General features: G+C 50.9%; 1 protein-coding gene across 1 annotated transcript; it reads right to left on the reverse strand.

Moving 5' to 3' along the window:
- Positions 1–1818: 1818 nt before the first annotated feature.
- On the reverse strand, positions 1819–6130 carry YJU2 (YJU2 splicing factor homolog). Its single transcript, XM_026450688.1, has 3 exons — positions 6024–6130; positions 3973–4073; positions 1819–2292 (listed from the first exon to the last, which is right to left on the reverse strand). Exons 1-3 carry the CDS (start codon positions 6045–6047, stop codon positions 2022–2024), a joined length of 396 nt encoding a protein of 131 aa, XP_026306473.1. The 5' UTR covers positions 6048–6130; the 3' UTR covers positions 1819–2021.
- Positions 6131–12239: the final 6109 nt, after the last annotated feature.

Raw genomic sequence — 12239 nt, forward strand, 5'->3', positions numbered from 1 at the left:
GTGATCTGCCCGTCTCGGCCTCCCAAAGTGCTGGGATTACAGGCTTGAGCCACCGCGCCCGGCCTCACTTTTAGTTCTTTAGTTTCTTTTCTTTCTTTCTTTTTTTTTTTTGAGATGGATTCTCGCTCTGTCGCCCAGGCTGGAGTGCAGTGGCCGGATCTCAGCTCACTGCAAGCTCCGCCTTCTGGGTTTACGCCATTCTTCTGCCTCAGCCTCCCAAGTAGCTGGGACTACAGGAACCCGCGACCTCGCCCGGCTAGTTTTTTGTATTTTTTAGTAGAGACGGGGTTTCACCGGGTTAGCCAGGATGGTCTTGATCTCCTGACCTCGTGATCCACCCGTCTCGGCCTCCCAAAGTGCTGGGATTACAGGCTTGAGCTATCGCACCCGGCCTAGTTTCTTTTCTTAATTAAAATTTTTTTTGTGTGTGTAGAGATGGACAGGGTCTCATTATGTTGCCAGGCTAGTCTTGAACTTCTGGTTTCCAGCAGTCCTCCAGCCTTGCCTTCTCAAGGTGCTGGGATTACAGGTGTGAACCACCATGCCTGCCCCCACCCTTAGTTTCTTAGTGTGACAGATGTAACCTGGTTATATAAGATGCTAATATGTGGGGAAGCTGATGAGGGGTAGGTGAGAACTGTCTCTACTATCTTTGGAACTTTTCTGTAAATCTAGAAGTATTTAAAAAAAATTTTTTTTTTTGAGACAGGGTCTCACTCTGTCACTCAGGCTGGAGTGCAGCAGTGAAATCATGGCTCATTGCAGCCTTGGCCTCCCAGATTCAATTGATTCTCCTGCCTCAGCCTCCTAAGTAGCTAGGACTACAGGTGCACGCCATCATGCCCAGCTAATTTTTGTATTTTTTTGTAGAGGTGGGGTCTCACTATGTTGCCCAAGCTGGTCTTGAATTACTGGATTTAAGCAATCCTCCTCCCTTGACCTCCCAAAGTGTTGGGATTACAGGCGTGAGCCACTGCACCCAGCCAAAATATTATTATTATTACTATTATTAATTTTTGTATTTTTTTTTTAGTAGAGTTGGGTTTTCACCATGTTGGCCAGGCTGGTCTCGAACTCCTGACCTCAACTGATCCACTTGCCTTGGCCTCCCAAAGTGCTGCGGTTATAGCTGTGAGCCACTGCGCCCAGCCCAAAATGTTTTTTTTAATCAAAGAAAGAAAGTTTATGGCAAAAAAGTACTCAAAGAGTACTTAAGCATAGGAAGAGAAAATTTTAAGTTCTCTTCAGCCTTTCCTCAAATCCTCAGGGTAACAATTAAAAGTCAAATTGTGATTTTTATTGGCTGCGTAATATTCCATTGCATGCTAACTTTTTTTTTTTTTTTGACACGGAGTTTCACTTTGTTACCCTGGCTGGAATGCAATGGCACAATCTCAGCTCACTGCAAGCTCGCCTCCTGGGTTCAAGCAATTCCCCTGCTTTGGTCTCCCAAGTACCTGAGATTACAGGCAAGAGCCACCACGCCCGGCTCATTTTTGTATTTTTAGTAGAAATGGGGTTTCACAATGTTGGCCAGACTGGGCTCCAACTCCTGACCTCAGAGGCTCTCTTTCCTGCTTTGGCCTCCCAACCTGCTGGGATTACAGGCATGAGCCACTGTGCCCGGCTTTGTTTTTTAGATGGAGTCTCACTCTGACACCCAGGCTGGAGTGCAACGGTGCAGTCTTCGCTCACTGCAACCTCTGCCTCCCAGGTTCAAGCGATTCTCCTGCCTCAGCCTCTCGAGTAACTGGGATTATAGTCTGCCACCACGTGCAGTAATTTTTGTATTTTTAGTAGAGACGGCATTTCGCCATGTTGACTAGGGTGGTCTTGAACTTCTGACCTCAGGCAATCCGCCCGCCTTGGCCTCCCAAAGTGCTGGGATTACAGGTGTGAGCCGCACCCAGCCTGCCAGCTAATTTGTTCTTCTCATCCCTTATCTTATCTATATAGGCTGCTTCTGTCTTTTTGCCTTTATATAGAATGCTGCATGAACATCTCCCCCAAACTGTGGTCTGTTAATCGGGGATAAACTGAAAGGAGATTCCCTGCATGGAGAGGATCGGAGTAAGGAACCCCAGGGCCCGCCCTGATTTGAGGTGGGCTGGGGGAGAGGGACCGGCCTGGCTGGCCGTCTCGTCTACCTTGAAGGTGATCTCTGCCAGGCAGCGCGTGCACTTGATGTAGAAGCGGAAGATGGGCAGGCCCAGGTAGACCTCGTTCTGCACCGTCTCCTTCCGAGCGTTGAATTTCTTCCCCTTGTAGATGTATTCTCCGCACGTCTTACACCTGTGGGGCGGGAGGTAGGGGAGCGAGCTGTCTTGGGACTCTGGCTCCCACTGGTAGGCTGTCCCTGCGGCATCCTGCAAGATCACTGCTTGCTTGCCTCCAGCGATGGGGAGCTTCCTCCTTCACGAGGCAGGCTGCCCCCACCGTTTCCAAATTTCCTCTACCTGAGAACTTCGTGTTCTCATTCATATCTTTCTGGGGCTCGGTCCAAGGGTCACCTGCTTGGGAAGCCCCGTGAGTAAGTGAGGCCTGCCTGTCATGCACTCCCAGAAGCAATCTTGGTGCTTACGGGGCATCCCACCCTCCAGGAGGAAAGACGCCGCACAGAAAAATGCTGCCCCACCTCCCTCTTCCCCTCCTACTCCGGGCTCTGCTCCCCAGCCCAGCACGCCCGCCTCCTGTCTGAGCCTGCAAACACCCCCAGCTCAGTCCCAGCTCAAGGCCTTTGCTCCTACGGTCCCATGGCTGATGACACCCTTCATCCTCAGACCTCAGTGCCACCAGCAATTTGCCTGATGTCGCCCTGACCACCCCAGCTACCTACAGCCCTCCTTCCTCCGCCACTGCCCCAGGGGCTCTCTCTCCTGCCTGACTTCCGGGGCCCGTGCACCTGCCTGACTACCAATGATCTCCACTTCCCAGTAGACTGTGTGCTCCATGAGGCCAGGGACTTTGTTTCTGGGGCCCAGCACAGACCCTGGCACACAGCAGGTGCCCAATAAATGAGTGCTGAATGAATAAATGAATGAAGGAGGGGGAGGAGCAGACAGGCCATCAACACATGGGCATGAACCAAATTTCACTGACCCAGATGCCTCTTTCCTCGTCAGGTGTGTGATTTCAGATATGCTACAGCGTGGAAAGGTGTGGGGTTTAGAGTTGGTGAAACACAATAATTCTAAAGTGCTACAAAGGGTAAGATCTGGGTACCGTGAGTGGGGACAATGGAGGCCTCCCAGAGGGGCTGAGATTGGAACCATGACCTATGGCAGACAAGAGGAGCCTGCCTTGTGTAGGTAGAAGGAGAAGGCCAGGTGTGGTAGCTCACGCCTGTAATCACAGCACTTTGGGAGGCTGAGGAGGGCGGATCACCTGAGGTCAGGAGTTTGAGACTAGCCTGGCCAACGTGGTGAAACCCCAACTCTACTGAAAATACAAAAATTAGCCGAGCGTGGTGGCGCACACCTGTAATCCCCGTTACTCAGGAGGCTGAGGCAGGAGAATCGCTTGAAGCTGGGAGGTGGAGGTTGCAGTGAGCCCAGATCATGCCACTGTACTCCAGCCTGGGCAACACAGCAAGACTCTGTCTCAACAACAACAAAAGAAAGAAAGTAGAGGGAGATTGTTCCAAGCAGGGGCAGCAGTGTGTGCAAAGACCCTGGGATAGGATGAGCTTGGCTGTTGGAGGAGCTGAAATATATCTGCAATTCTGTGGGGTCCTGTCCTCTCTGCTCACACGTTTACTAACCACCAAGATCTCAAGGCAGGCACTGGCGGAGGGGAGTTCTAAAAAGTCCAGAGCTTAATCCCAAATGGTGAGGCTAAGGAGGCCTGGAGTGGTCAATGTCTGAGCCAGGACCAGTGATCTGGCCTGAAGACAGGACGAGTCACCTCTGTGGATGCCAGGCACTGCGTCCTTCAGTCATGGCTGGTGTGTGGGGTCTCACGGAGGGTGCTCACCTCATGTTGAAGGGGGCCATCAGCCGCACCACGTACTGCCGGTCTTTGGGGAGCTTGAGTTTGGGGATCTTTGATGGGTCAAAGTCCGGCGGGTAGTATTTCTGCAGGGGAGGAAGGAAACATTGGGGGAATTATTTTATTTTCAGAAGCAGGGGCAGGACATGGCAGAGGGAAGGGGCTCTGGGGAGCTGTGTCGGGGGTCCCCAAGCCCACCCTAGGTTCTGCGATAGGCAGGGAGGACTGGCAGGACTCAGTACAGTCGGAGGGAGGCCAGGCACAAGCTTCCTGACTCTCTCTCAGTGAAGACATACAGGATGCATTTGATTCTCCTAAATACCAGTCATGACAATACACGTGAAATGTTATCTACATGGGAAGCTCTAAAAAGCCAGTTTTTTGTTTGTTTGTTTGTTTTTGTTTTGAGATGGAGTTTTGCTCTTGTTGCCCAGGCTGGAGTGCAATGGCGTGATCTCAGCTCACTGCAAAACTCCGCTTCCCAGGTTTAAGCGATTCTCCTGCCTCAGCCTCAGCCTCCCCAGTAGCTGGGATTATAGCCACCCACCACCACACCCAGCTAATTTTTGTATTTTTAGTAGAGACGGGGTTTCATCACATTGGCCAGGCTGGTCTTGAACTCCTGACCTCAGGTGATCCACCCGCCTTGGCCTCCTAAAGTGCTGGTATTACATGCGTGAGGCCCCATACCCTGCCCTTTGTAGAGGTTAAGCTTTGCTTAGCGCTTCTGTTTTTCCAGCAGGAGACTGAGTTCCCCAAGGTGTCCCAACTCCCCAGCAACTCTGTAGAGGGTAAACCAGGACACTGTTAGCTCAGCCTCCCAATTACTATACTACATTGTTTCCTACACAGTCATGTCCCTGGATCTGAATCCTGAGTAGCTGAAACCTGCGGGGCTCAGTTTACTCCTCTGTGAAATGGGCACATTGTCTTCTGTCTCCAAATGTCTTTACACGTGTTCCTTGAGGCAAGGGGGATAAAGCTGCTCTTTGCAGTGTCTGGTACCCAGTAGGTGCTTCAAACACAAAGTGCTTTATTTTCCAGTGGTGCAGTGGAGTTATCTGTCGTAATCCATACTCACGCTCCCTTTGTATCCCAGGGCTCCTGTTTCCCAGGAGTTCCTACAGCAAGCCTGGGACCGCTCTCCTAGAAAGACCTGCGTGCGGCCGGGCACGGTGGCTCAGGCCTGTAATCCCAGCACTTTGGGAGGCTGAGGTGGGCGGATTGCCTGAACTCAGGAGTTCGAAACCACCCTGGGCAACATGGTGAAACTTCATCTCTACTAAAATACAAAAAAAAAAAAATTAGCCGGGTGTGGTGGCGGGCACCTGTAATCCCAGCTACTCAGGAGGCTGAAGCAGGAGAATCGCTTGAACCCAGGAGGCAGAAGCTGCAATGAGCCAAGAACTTGCCACTGCCCTCCAGCCCGGGCAGCAAGAGCAAAACTCAGTCTCAAAAAAACAAAAAAACAACTGTGCGAACAGTATGGTTTACACTGAACCTCTGCTTTTCTTCTGGGAGTCTGGAAACTTGACCCCTGTCAGGCAGAGGGTATCTGCAAGACCAGACCCCAATAAAAACAAACACACACACACACACACACACACACACACACACACACACGCACACCTCTCCAAAGAACACGATTGGCTACAGGCCCCAAGAGGGGCACGGCTTCTTAGAGCCACGCCCCTCAAGAGAAGGGCAGAAGGCCGCCAGTATTTTAAGGAAGCCCCGCCCCCAGATAACGTGATTGGATCATTCCCTCCGGGAAAAACTCTATCTGGTGAAGTGATTGGGTAATAGCCCAAGCCTCGCCCCACAGGTGTGTAGCCCGGAAGGGAAGACTTAGCGAAGGCCCACCCCCCACGGAAGGCGATGGGGAGGAGTCTGGGGAAGAGTCTGGGAAGCCCCATCCCGTGGAAGGCCGTTGGGAAAGAAGGGTTCCAAAGAGGAGATCCCAGGAAGCTCCTCCCTCTCCCGGAGTTCCGGGATGTCCCGCTCCGATTGGAAAGCCCCAGTCGCCCAACACTTACGTTTAATACTTTTCGCTCCGACATCTTTGCCTCCTAATCACCTCGCAAGCACTTGAGAAATGGTAAGCCTGGGTAAATACCGAGCTTTTCCTACGGAAGCCTCACTTCCGTAAACGTCACTTCCTTCATCCTCTGTTATTGGCTGCAGCATACATAACCGACTTCTTTCATTGGTTCCAATCCCCGTCTATCAAGCTGGAAGTCCCGGCGTCTTCCCTCCGGAGTTGCAACCTGAGTAGCGCGAAATAAGGGTTCCGGGAGCCATACGGAATGGGAGAGTTTTGTAGAGTGCGCTGCGCCCCCTAGAAGCGGGCAGCGGCTGGTTAAAATTTTGTAACGTGACCTGGCTGCGCGTCGCGACAGCCCTTGTTCTTCATTCTTTTATTCGGCAAATATGTGTTATGCACCTGCCTTGTATTCTGGGCTCTGGGAATCCACACATCGTTCCTGTGCCCGCAGCTCTCACATGGGGTTGGGGCCACATATAGGATGACTGAAGAGGACCCTGGACGCCTCTTGAGTCACAGACATTGACTTAAAGATCAGGCTCCAAACCCACTTCCTAAACATACGCAGAGTCTCCCAACTGTCCCTGCATTGCCTACCTGTGCTTTCCCTTTAAAGAGGACTTCCCATCCCATTCCTTCCCCAGCCTCCTCCCCACCTTTCATGGACCTTTCCTCTATGTCAGATTGTTCCACGAAAGGGGTCCGGATCCAGACCCAAGAGAGGGTTCTTGGATTTCGTGCAAGAAAGAATTCAGGGCGAGTCCACAGTGCAAAGCAAAAGCAAGTTTATTTAGAACGTAGATGAATAAAAGAATGGCTACTCCATGGACAGAGCAGCCCCGACGTCTGCTGGTTGCGCATGTTTATGGTGATTTCTTGATGATATGCTAAAACAAGGGGTGGATGATTCATACCTCCCTTTTTTAGACCATATAGGGTAACTTCTTGACATTGCTGTGGGAATCGTTTATTTATTTATTTATCTTTTGAGAAGGAGTCTTGCTCTGTTGCCTAGGCTAGCAGGCAGTGGTGCCATCTTGGCTCACTGCAACCTCCGCCTCCAGGATTCAAGTGATTCTCCTGCCTCAGCCTCCCAAGTAGCTGTGATTGCAGGCACGTTCCACCATGCCTGGCTAATTTTTGTGTTTTTAGTAGAGACAGGGTTTCACCATGTTGGCCAGGCTGGTCTCGAACTCCTGACTTCAAGTGTTCCACCCACCTCAGCATCCCAAAGTGCTGGGATTACAGGTGTGAGCCACCACGCCCAGCCTGCCATAGTATTTGTAAGCTGTCATGGCGCTGGTGGGGGTGTAGCAGTGAGGACAACCACAGGTAATTCTTGTTGCCATCTTGGTCTCAGCCGGCTTCTTCACTGCAATCTGTTTCATCAGCAAGGTCTTTATGACCTGTATCTTGTGCCAAACTTCTGTTTTATCCTGTGACTCAATATGCCTTAATCGTCTGGGAATGCAGCCCAGTAGGTCTCAGCCTTATTTTACCCAGCCCCTACTCAAAATGGAGTCACTCTGCTTCAAATGCCTCTAACAAGATGACTTGCTCAGTAAATGCGGACCCATGAGACAACAAGACCTAAGACTCCAGCCAGGCAAGGTGGCTCACCTCTGGAATCCCAGCACTTTGGGAAGCTGAAGTGGGAGGAGTGATTGAGTCCCGGAGGTCAAGACCAGCCTGGGTAACATAGCAAGACCCCATCTCTACTTTAAAAAAGAAAAGACACAAGGTTCCCGCCCTCACAGGGATCACTGTCTGATGAGACAAACAGACAATAGATAAAAAAGGGTCATTTCAGGGCATGAGGAATGATCAGAATGTTAGGGAAACAGGAGCATAGGAGAGCCGGGTGACACCATTTTAAAATCAACACCATTTTTTTTTTTTTTTTTTTGAGACAGAGTCTGCTTCTGTCACCCAGGCTGTAGTGGAGTGGCGTGATCTCTGCTCACGGCAATCTTCGCCTCCCGGGTTCAAGTGATTCTCCTGCCTCAACCTCCCAACTAGCTGGGATTACAGGCACTTACCACCACGCCTGGCTAATTTTTGTATTTTTAGTAGAGATGAGGTTTCGCCATTTTGGCCAGGCAGGTCTCGGACTCCTGACCTCAGGTGATCTGCCCACCTCTGCCTCCCAAAGGGCTGGGATTACAGGCATGAGCCACCACACCCGGCCACAAATCAATTCCATCTTAAAAGTAACAAGGCACATTCGCTGCCAGTCACGACCCAGGGTCATAAGATGTTTACAAGTGAGAAAACATCTTACAGATGCCTGGGAGGACACACTCCTACAACAATGGAAGGTCCAGAGGTCCTGACATCGTGCAGCAATATATGCTTTTATGATCGTTATAGTCGCTGGGTGCGGTGGCTAACGTCTGTAATCCCAGCACTTTGGGAGGCCAAGGCGGGCGGATCATGAGGTCAGGAAATCGAGACCAGCCTGGCCACCATGGTGAAACCCTATCTCTACTAAAAATACAAAAATTACCTGGGCACGGTGGCGGGAACCTGTAATCCCAGCTACTCAGGAGGCTGAGGCAGAAGAATTGCATGAACCCAGGAGGCTGAGGTTGCAGTGAGCTGAATTTGAGATCGCACCACTGCACTCCAGCCCGGGCGACAGAGTGAGACTCTATCTCAAAAAAAAAGAAAAGAAAAGAAAAGAAAAAGATTCCAGGCATGGTGGCTCACGCCTGTAATTCCAGCCCTTTGGGAGGCCAAGGCGGGCGAATCACCTGAGGTCGGGAGTTCAAGACCAACCAGACCCACATGGAGAAACCCCATCTCTACTAAAAATACAAAATTAGCCAAGTGGCTGGGCGCGGTGGCTCACGCTTGTAATCCCAGCACTTTGGGAGGCCGAGACGGGCGGATCACGAGGTCAGGAGATCGAGACCATCCTGGCTAACATGGTGAAACCCCATCTCTACTAAAAATACAAAAAATTAGCCGGGCGTGGTGGCGGGCACCTGTAGTCCCAGCTACTCGGGAGGCTGAGGCAGGAGAATGGCGTGAACCTGGGAGGCGGAGCTTGCAGTGAGCCGAGATCGCGCCACTGCACTCCAGCCTGGGGGACAGAGTGAGACTCCACCTCAAAAAAAAAAAAAAAAAATAGCCAGGCATGGCAGTGAAGGTCGGGAGTTCAAGACCAACCAGACCAACATGGATAAACCTCATCTCTACTAAAAATACAAAATTAGCCAGGTGTGGTGGTGCACACCTGTTATCCCAGCTACTTGGGAGGCTGAGGCAGGAGAACCACTTGAACCCAGGAGGCAGGGGTTGCAGTGAGTCGAAATTGCACCATTGCACTCCAGCCTGGGCAACAAGAATGAAACTCCATCTCAAAAAAAAGAAAGAAAAAGAAAATATCATTATAGTCATGGTGTAATGTACTTAGGCACTAAGATGGCAAGGATATGTATGTATATTTTTTGAGACAGGGTCTCGCTCTGTCACTTAGGCTGGAGTGTAGTGACGCAATCATGGCTCACTGTGACTTCCACTTCCCAGCTCAGGCGATCCTCCACCTCAGCCTTCCGAGTAGCTGGAACTATAGGGACCATCACGCCTGGCTAATATTTTGCAGTTTTTGTAGAGACAAGGTTTCACCATGTTGCCCAAGCTGGTCTGGAAATCCTGGGCTGAAGTGAATCCTAGGCCTCGACCTACCAAAGTGTTAGAATTACAGGCGTTAGCCACTGCACCCAGCTAGGATAACTTTCTTTAAGTCAACAAAGCACACTTCGTCATGCTGTCAGCCTACCCGCACATGGACATCGCTTTCACAGAGATAAGACCCCTATATAAGAAAAACTTAAAACCGGTTGGACGTGGTGGCTCACACCTGTAATCCCAACAGTTTAGGAGGCCGAAGTGGGAGGATCACTTGAGCTGAGGAGTTCAAGGCCAGCCTGGCCAACATGGTGAAACCCCGTCTCTACTAAAAATATAAAAATTAGCCAGGCGTGGTGGTGCATGCCTGAATCCCAACTACTCAAGAGACTGAAGCAGGAGAATCGCTTGAACCTGGGAGGTGGAGGTTGCAGTGAGCCGAGATCGTGCCGCTGCACTCCAACCTGGGTGACAGAGCAAGACTCAATCTCAAAAAACAAACAAACAACAAAAAAAAAAACCTTAAAACAAAGACAAGGCGTTCCTCCTCTTGTTTTCTGAGGATGCCCTACTTTGTAACTGAGTAACTGTCTTTTTTTTTTTTTTTGAGATGGAGTTTCGCTCTTGTTGCCCGGGCTGGAGTGCAATGGTGCAATCTCGGCTCACCACAACCTCCGCCTCCCGGGTTCAAGCAATTCACCTACCTCAGCCTCCCAAGTAGCTGGGATTACAGGCATGTGCTACCACGCCCGGCTAATTTTGTCTTTTTGGCAGAGATGGGGTTTCTCCATGTTGGTCAGGCTGGTCCGGCTGGTCTCGAACTCCCGACCTCAGGTGATCCACCTCCTCGACCTCCCAAGGTGCTGGGATTACAGGTGTGAGCCACTGTAGCTGGCCAACTGAGTATAAACTCCTTTTTCCCTGCACTCTGAAACTCCTCTTGAATTATTTCCTGCACAAGATCCAAGAACCCTCTCTTGAGGTCTGGATATAGACCGCTTTTCCTTTCTTCTTCTTTTTTTCTTTTTTTTTTTGAGATGGAGTCTCGCTCTGTCGCCCAGGCTAGAGTGCAGTGGTTCGAGCTCGGCTCACTGCAATCTCTGCCTGTTGAGTTCCAGCAGTTTCTCCTGCTGCAGCCTCCTGAGTAGCTAGGACTACAGGTGCCCACCACCACGCCTGGCTAATATATATTTTTTTGTATTTTAGTAGAGACGGGGCTTCACCATGTTGCCCAGGCTGGTCTCGAACTCCTGAGCTCAGGCAATCCGCCTGCCTCGGCCTTCCAAAGTGCTAGGATTAGAGGTGTGAGCTACCGCGCCCGGCTCTTTCTTCTTTTTTTGAAACGGAATCTCACTCTTGTCGCCCACACTGGAGTGCGGTGGTGTGATGTCGGCTCACTACAAGCTCCGCCTCCCGGGTTCAAGCGATTCTCCTGCCTCAGCCTCCGGAGTAGCTGGGATTACAGGCGCCGGCCCCCACGCCCGGCTAATTTTTGTACTTTTAGTAGAGTTGGGGTTTTGCCATGTTGGCCAGGCTGGTCTCAAATTCCTGACCTCAGGTGATCCGACCACCTTGGCCTCCCGAAGCGCTGGGATTATAGGCATGAGCCACCATGCCCAGCTGGGGACCCTTTTTTCTGGCACCGGGAGGGCAGTAATATGGGACAAGGAATGGTGTTAAATAAAGTTTACAGGAGGCCATTGGTTTGGACTGCGCTCCTGCACTAGGCCCAAAAGACCACACCAAAATAAAGTCCCTCATGCAGACGTTTGACACCACCAAGCTGAAACTAAGTTGTTTTTCTGATTTTCCAAGAAATCAAAACCAGAAGGAAGTGGGAAGAGAGAGAGAGAGAGGGAGAGAGAGAAAGAGAGGGAATAGTCAAATCCATGAACAGAGGCGGGCAGATCACCTGAGCTCAGGAGTTCAAGACCAGTCTGGCCAACATGGCAAAACCCCGTCTCCACTTAAAATACAAAAAATTAGCCGGGTGTGGTGGTGGGTGCCTGTAATCCCAGCTACTTGGGAGGCTGACTCACGAGAATTGCTTGAACCTGGGAGGCGGAGATTGTAGTGAGCCCAGATCATGTCACTGCACTCCAGCCCAGGCAACAGAACCAGACTCTGTCTCAAAAAAAAAAAAAAAAAAAGGCAGGGTGCTGTGGCTCACGCCTGTAATCCCTGAACTTTGGGAGGCTGAGGCGGGCGGATCACGAGGTCAGGAGATGGAGACCATCCTGGACAACATGGTGAAACCCTGTCTCTACTAAAAATACAAAAATTAGCTGGACGGGGTGGCACACGCCTGTAGTCCCAGCTACTTGGGAGGCTGAAGCAGGAGAATCGCTTGAACCCAGGAGGTGGAGGCTGCAGTGAGCGGAGATTGTGCCACTGCACTCCAGCCTGGGTGACAGAGCGAGACTGTCTCAAAAAAAAAAAAAAATCCCTGAACAAGCCTGTTTTAGCCAGCATGATAAGGTTCCCTCTGCTCTAAACTTTACAAGAAAAGTAACTTTGAAAGGACCAATCGGTCGGGCGCGGTGGCTCAAACCTGTAATCCCAGCACTTTGGGAGG

This window comes from Piliocolobus tephrosceles, unplaced genomic scaffold (assembly GCF_002776525.5).
Source record: "Piliocolobus tephrosceles isolate RC106 unplaced genomic scaffold, ASM277652v3 unscaffolded_23680, whole genome shotgun sequence".
Taxonomy (NCBI): domain Eukaryota; kingdom Metazoa; phylum Chordata; class Mammalia; order Primates; family Cercopithecidae; genus Piliocolobus; species Piliocolobus tephrosceles.

Bases quoted from the DNA above. Each gene is read 5' to 3' on its own strand.
- YJU2 (XM_026450688.1), bottom strand. From the start codon at position 6,047: ATGTCGGAGCGAAAAGTATTAAAC. The intron at 4,074-6,023 runs GTAAGTGTTGGG...CCTCCCCTGCAG, and splicing joins CGGAGCGAAAAGTATTAAAC to AAATACTACCCGCCGGACTT. The intron at 2,293-3,972 runs GTGAGCACCCTC...CCCGCCCCACAG, and splicing joins ATGGCCCCCTTCAACATGAG to GTGTAAGACGTGCGGAGAAT.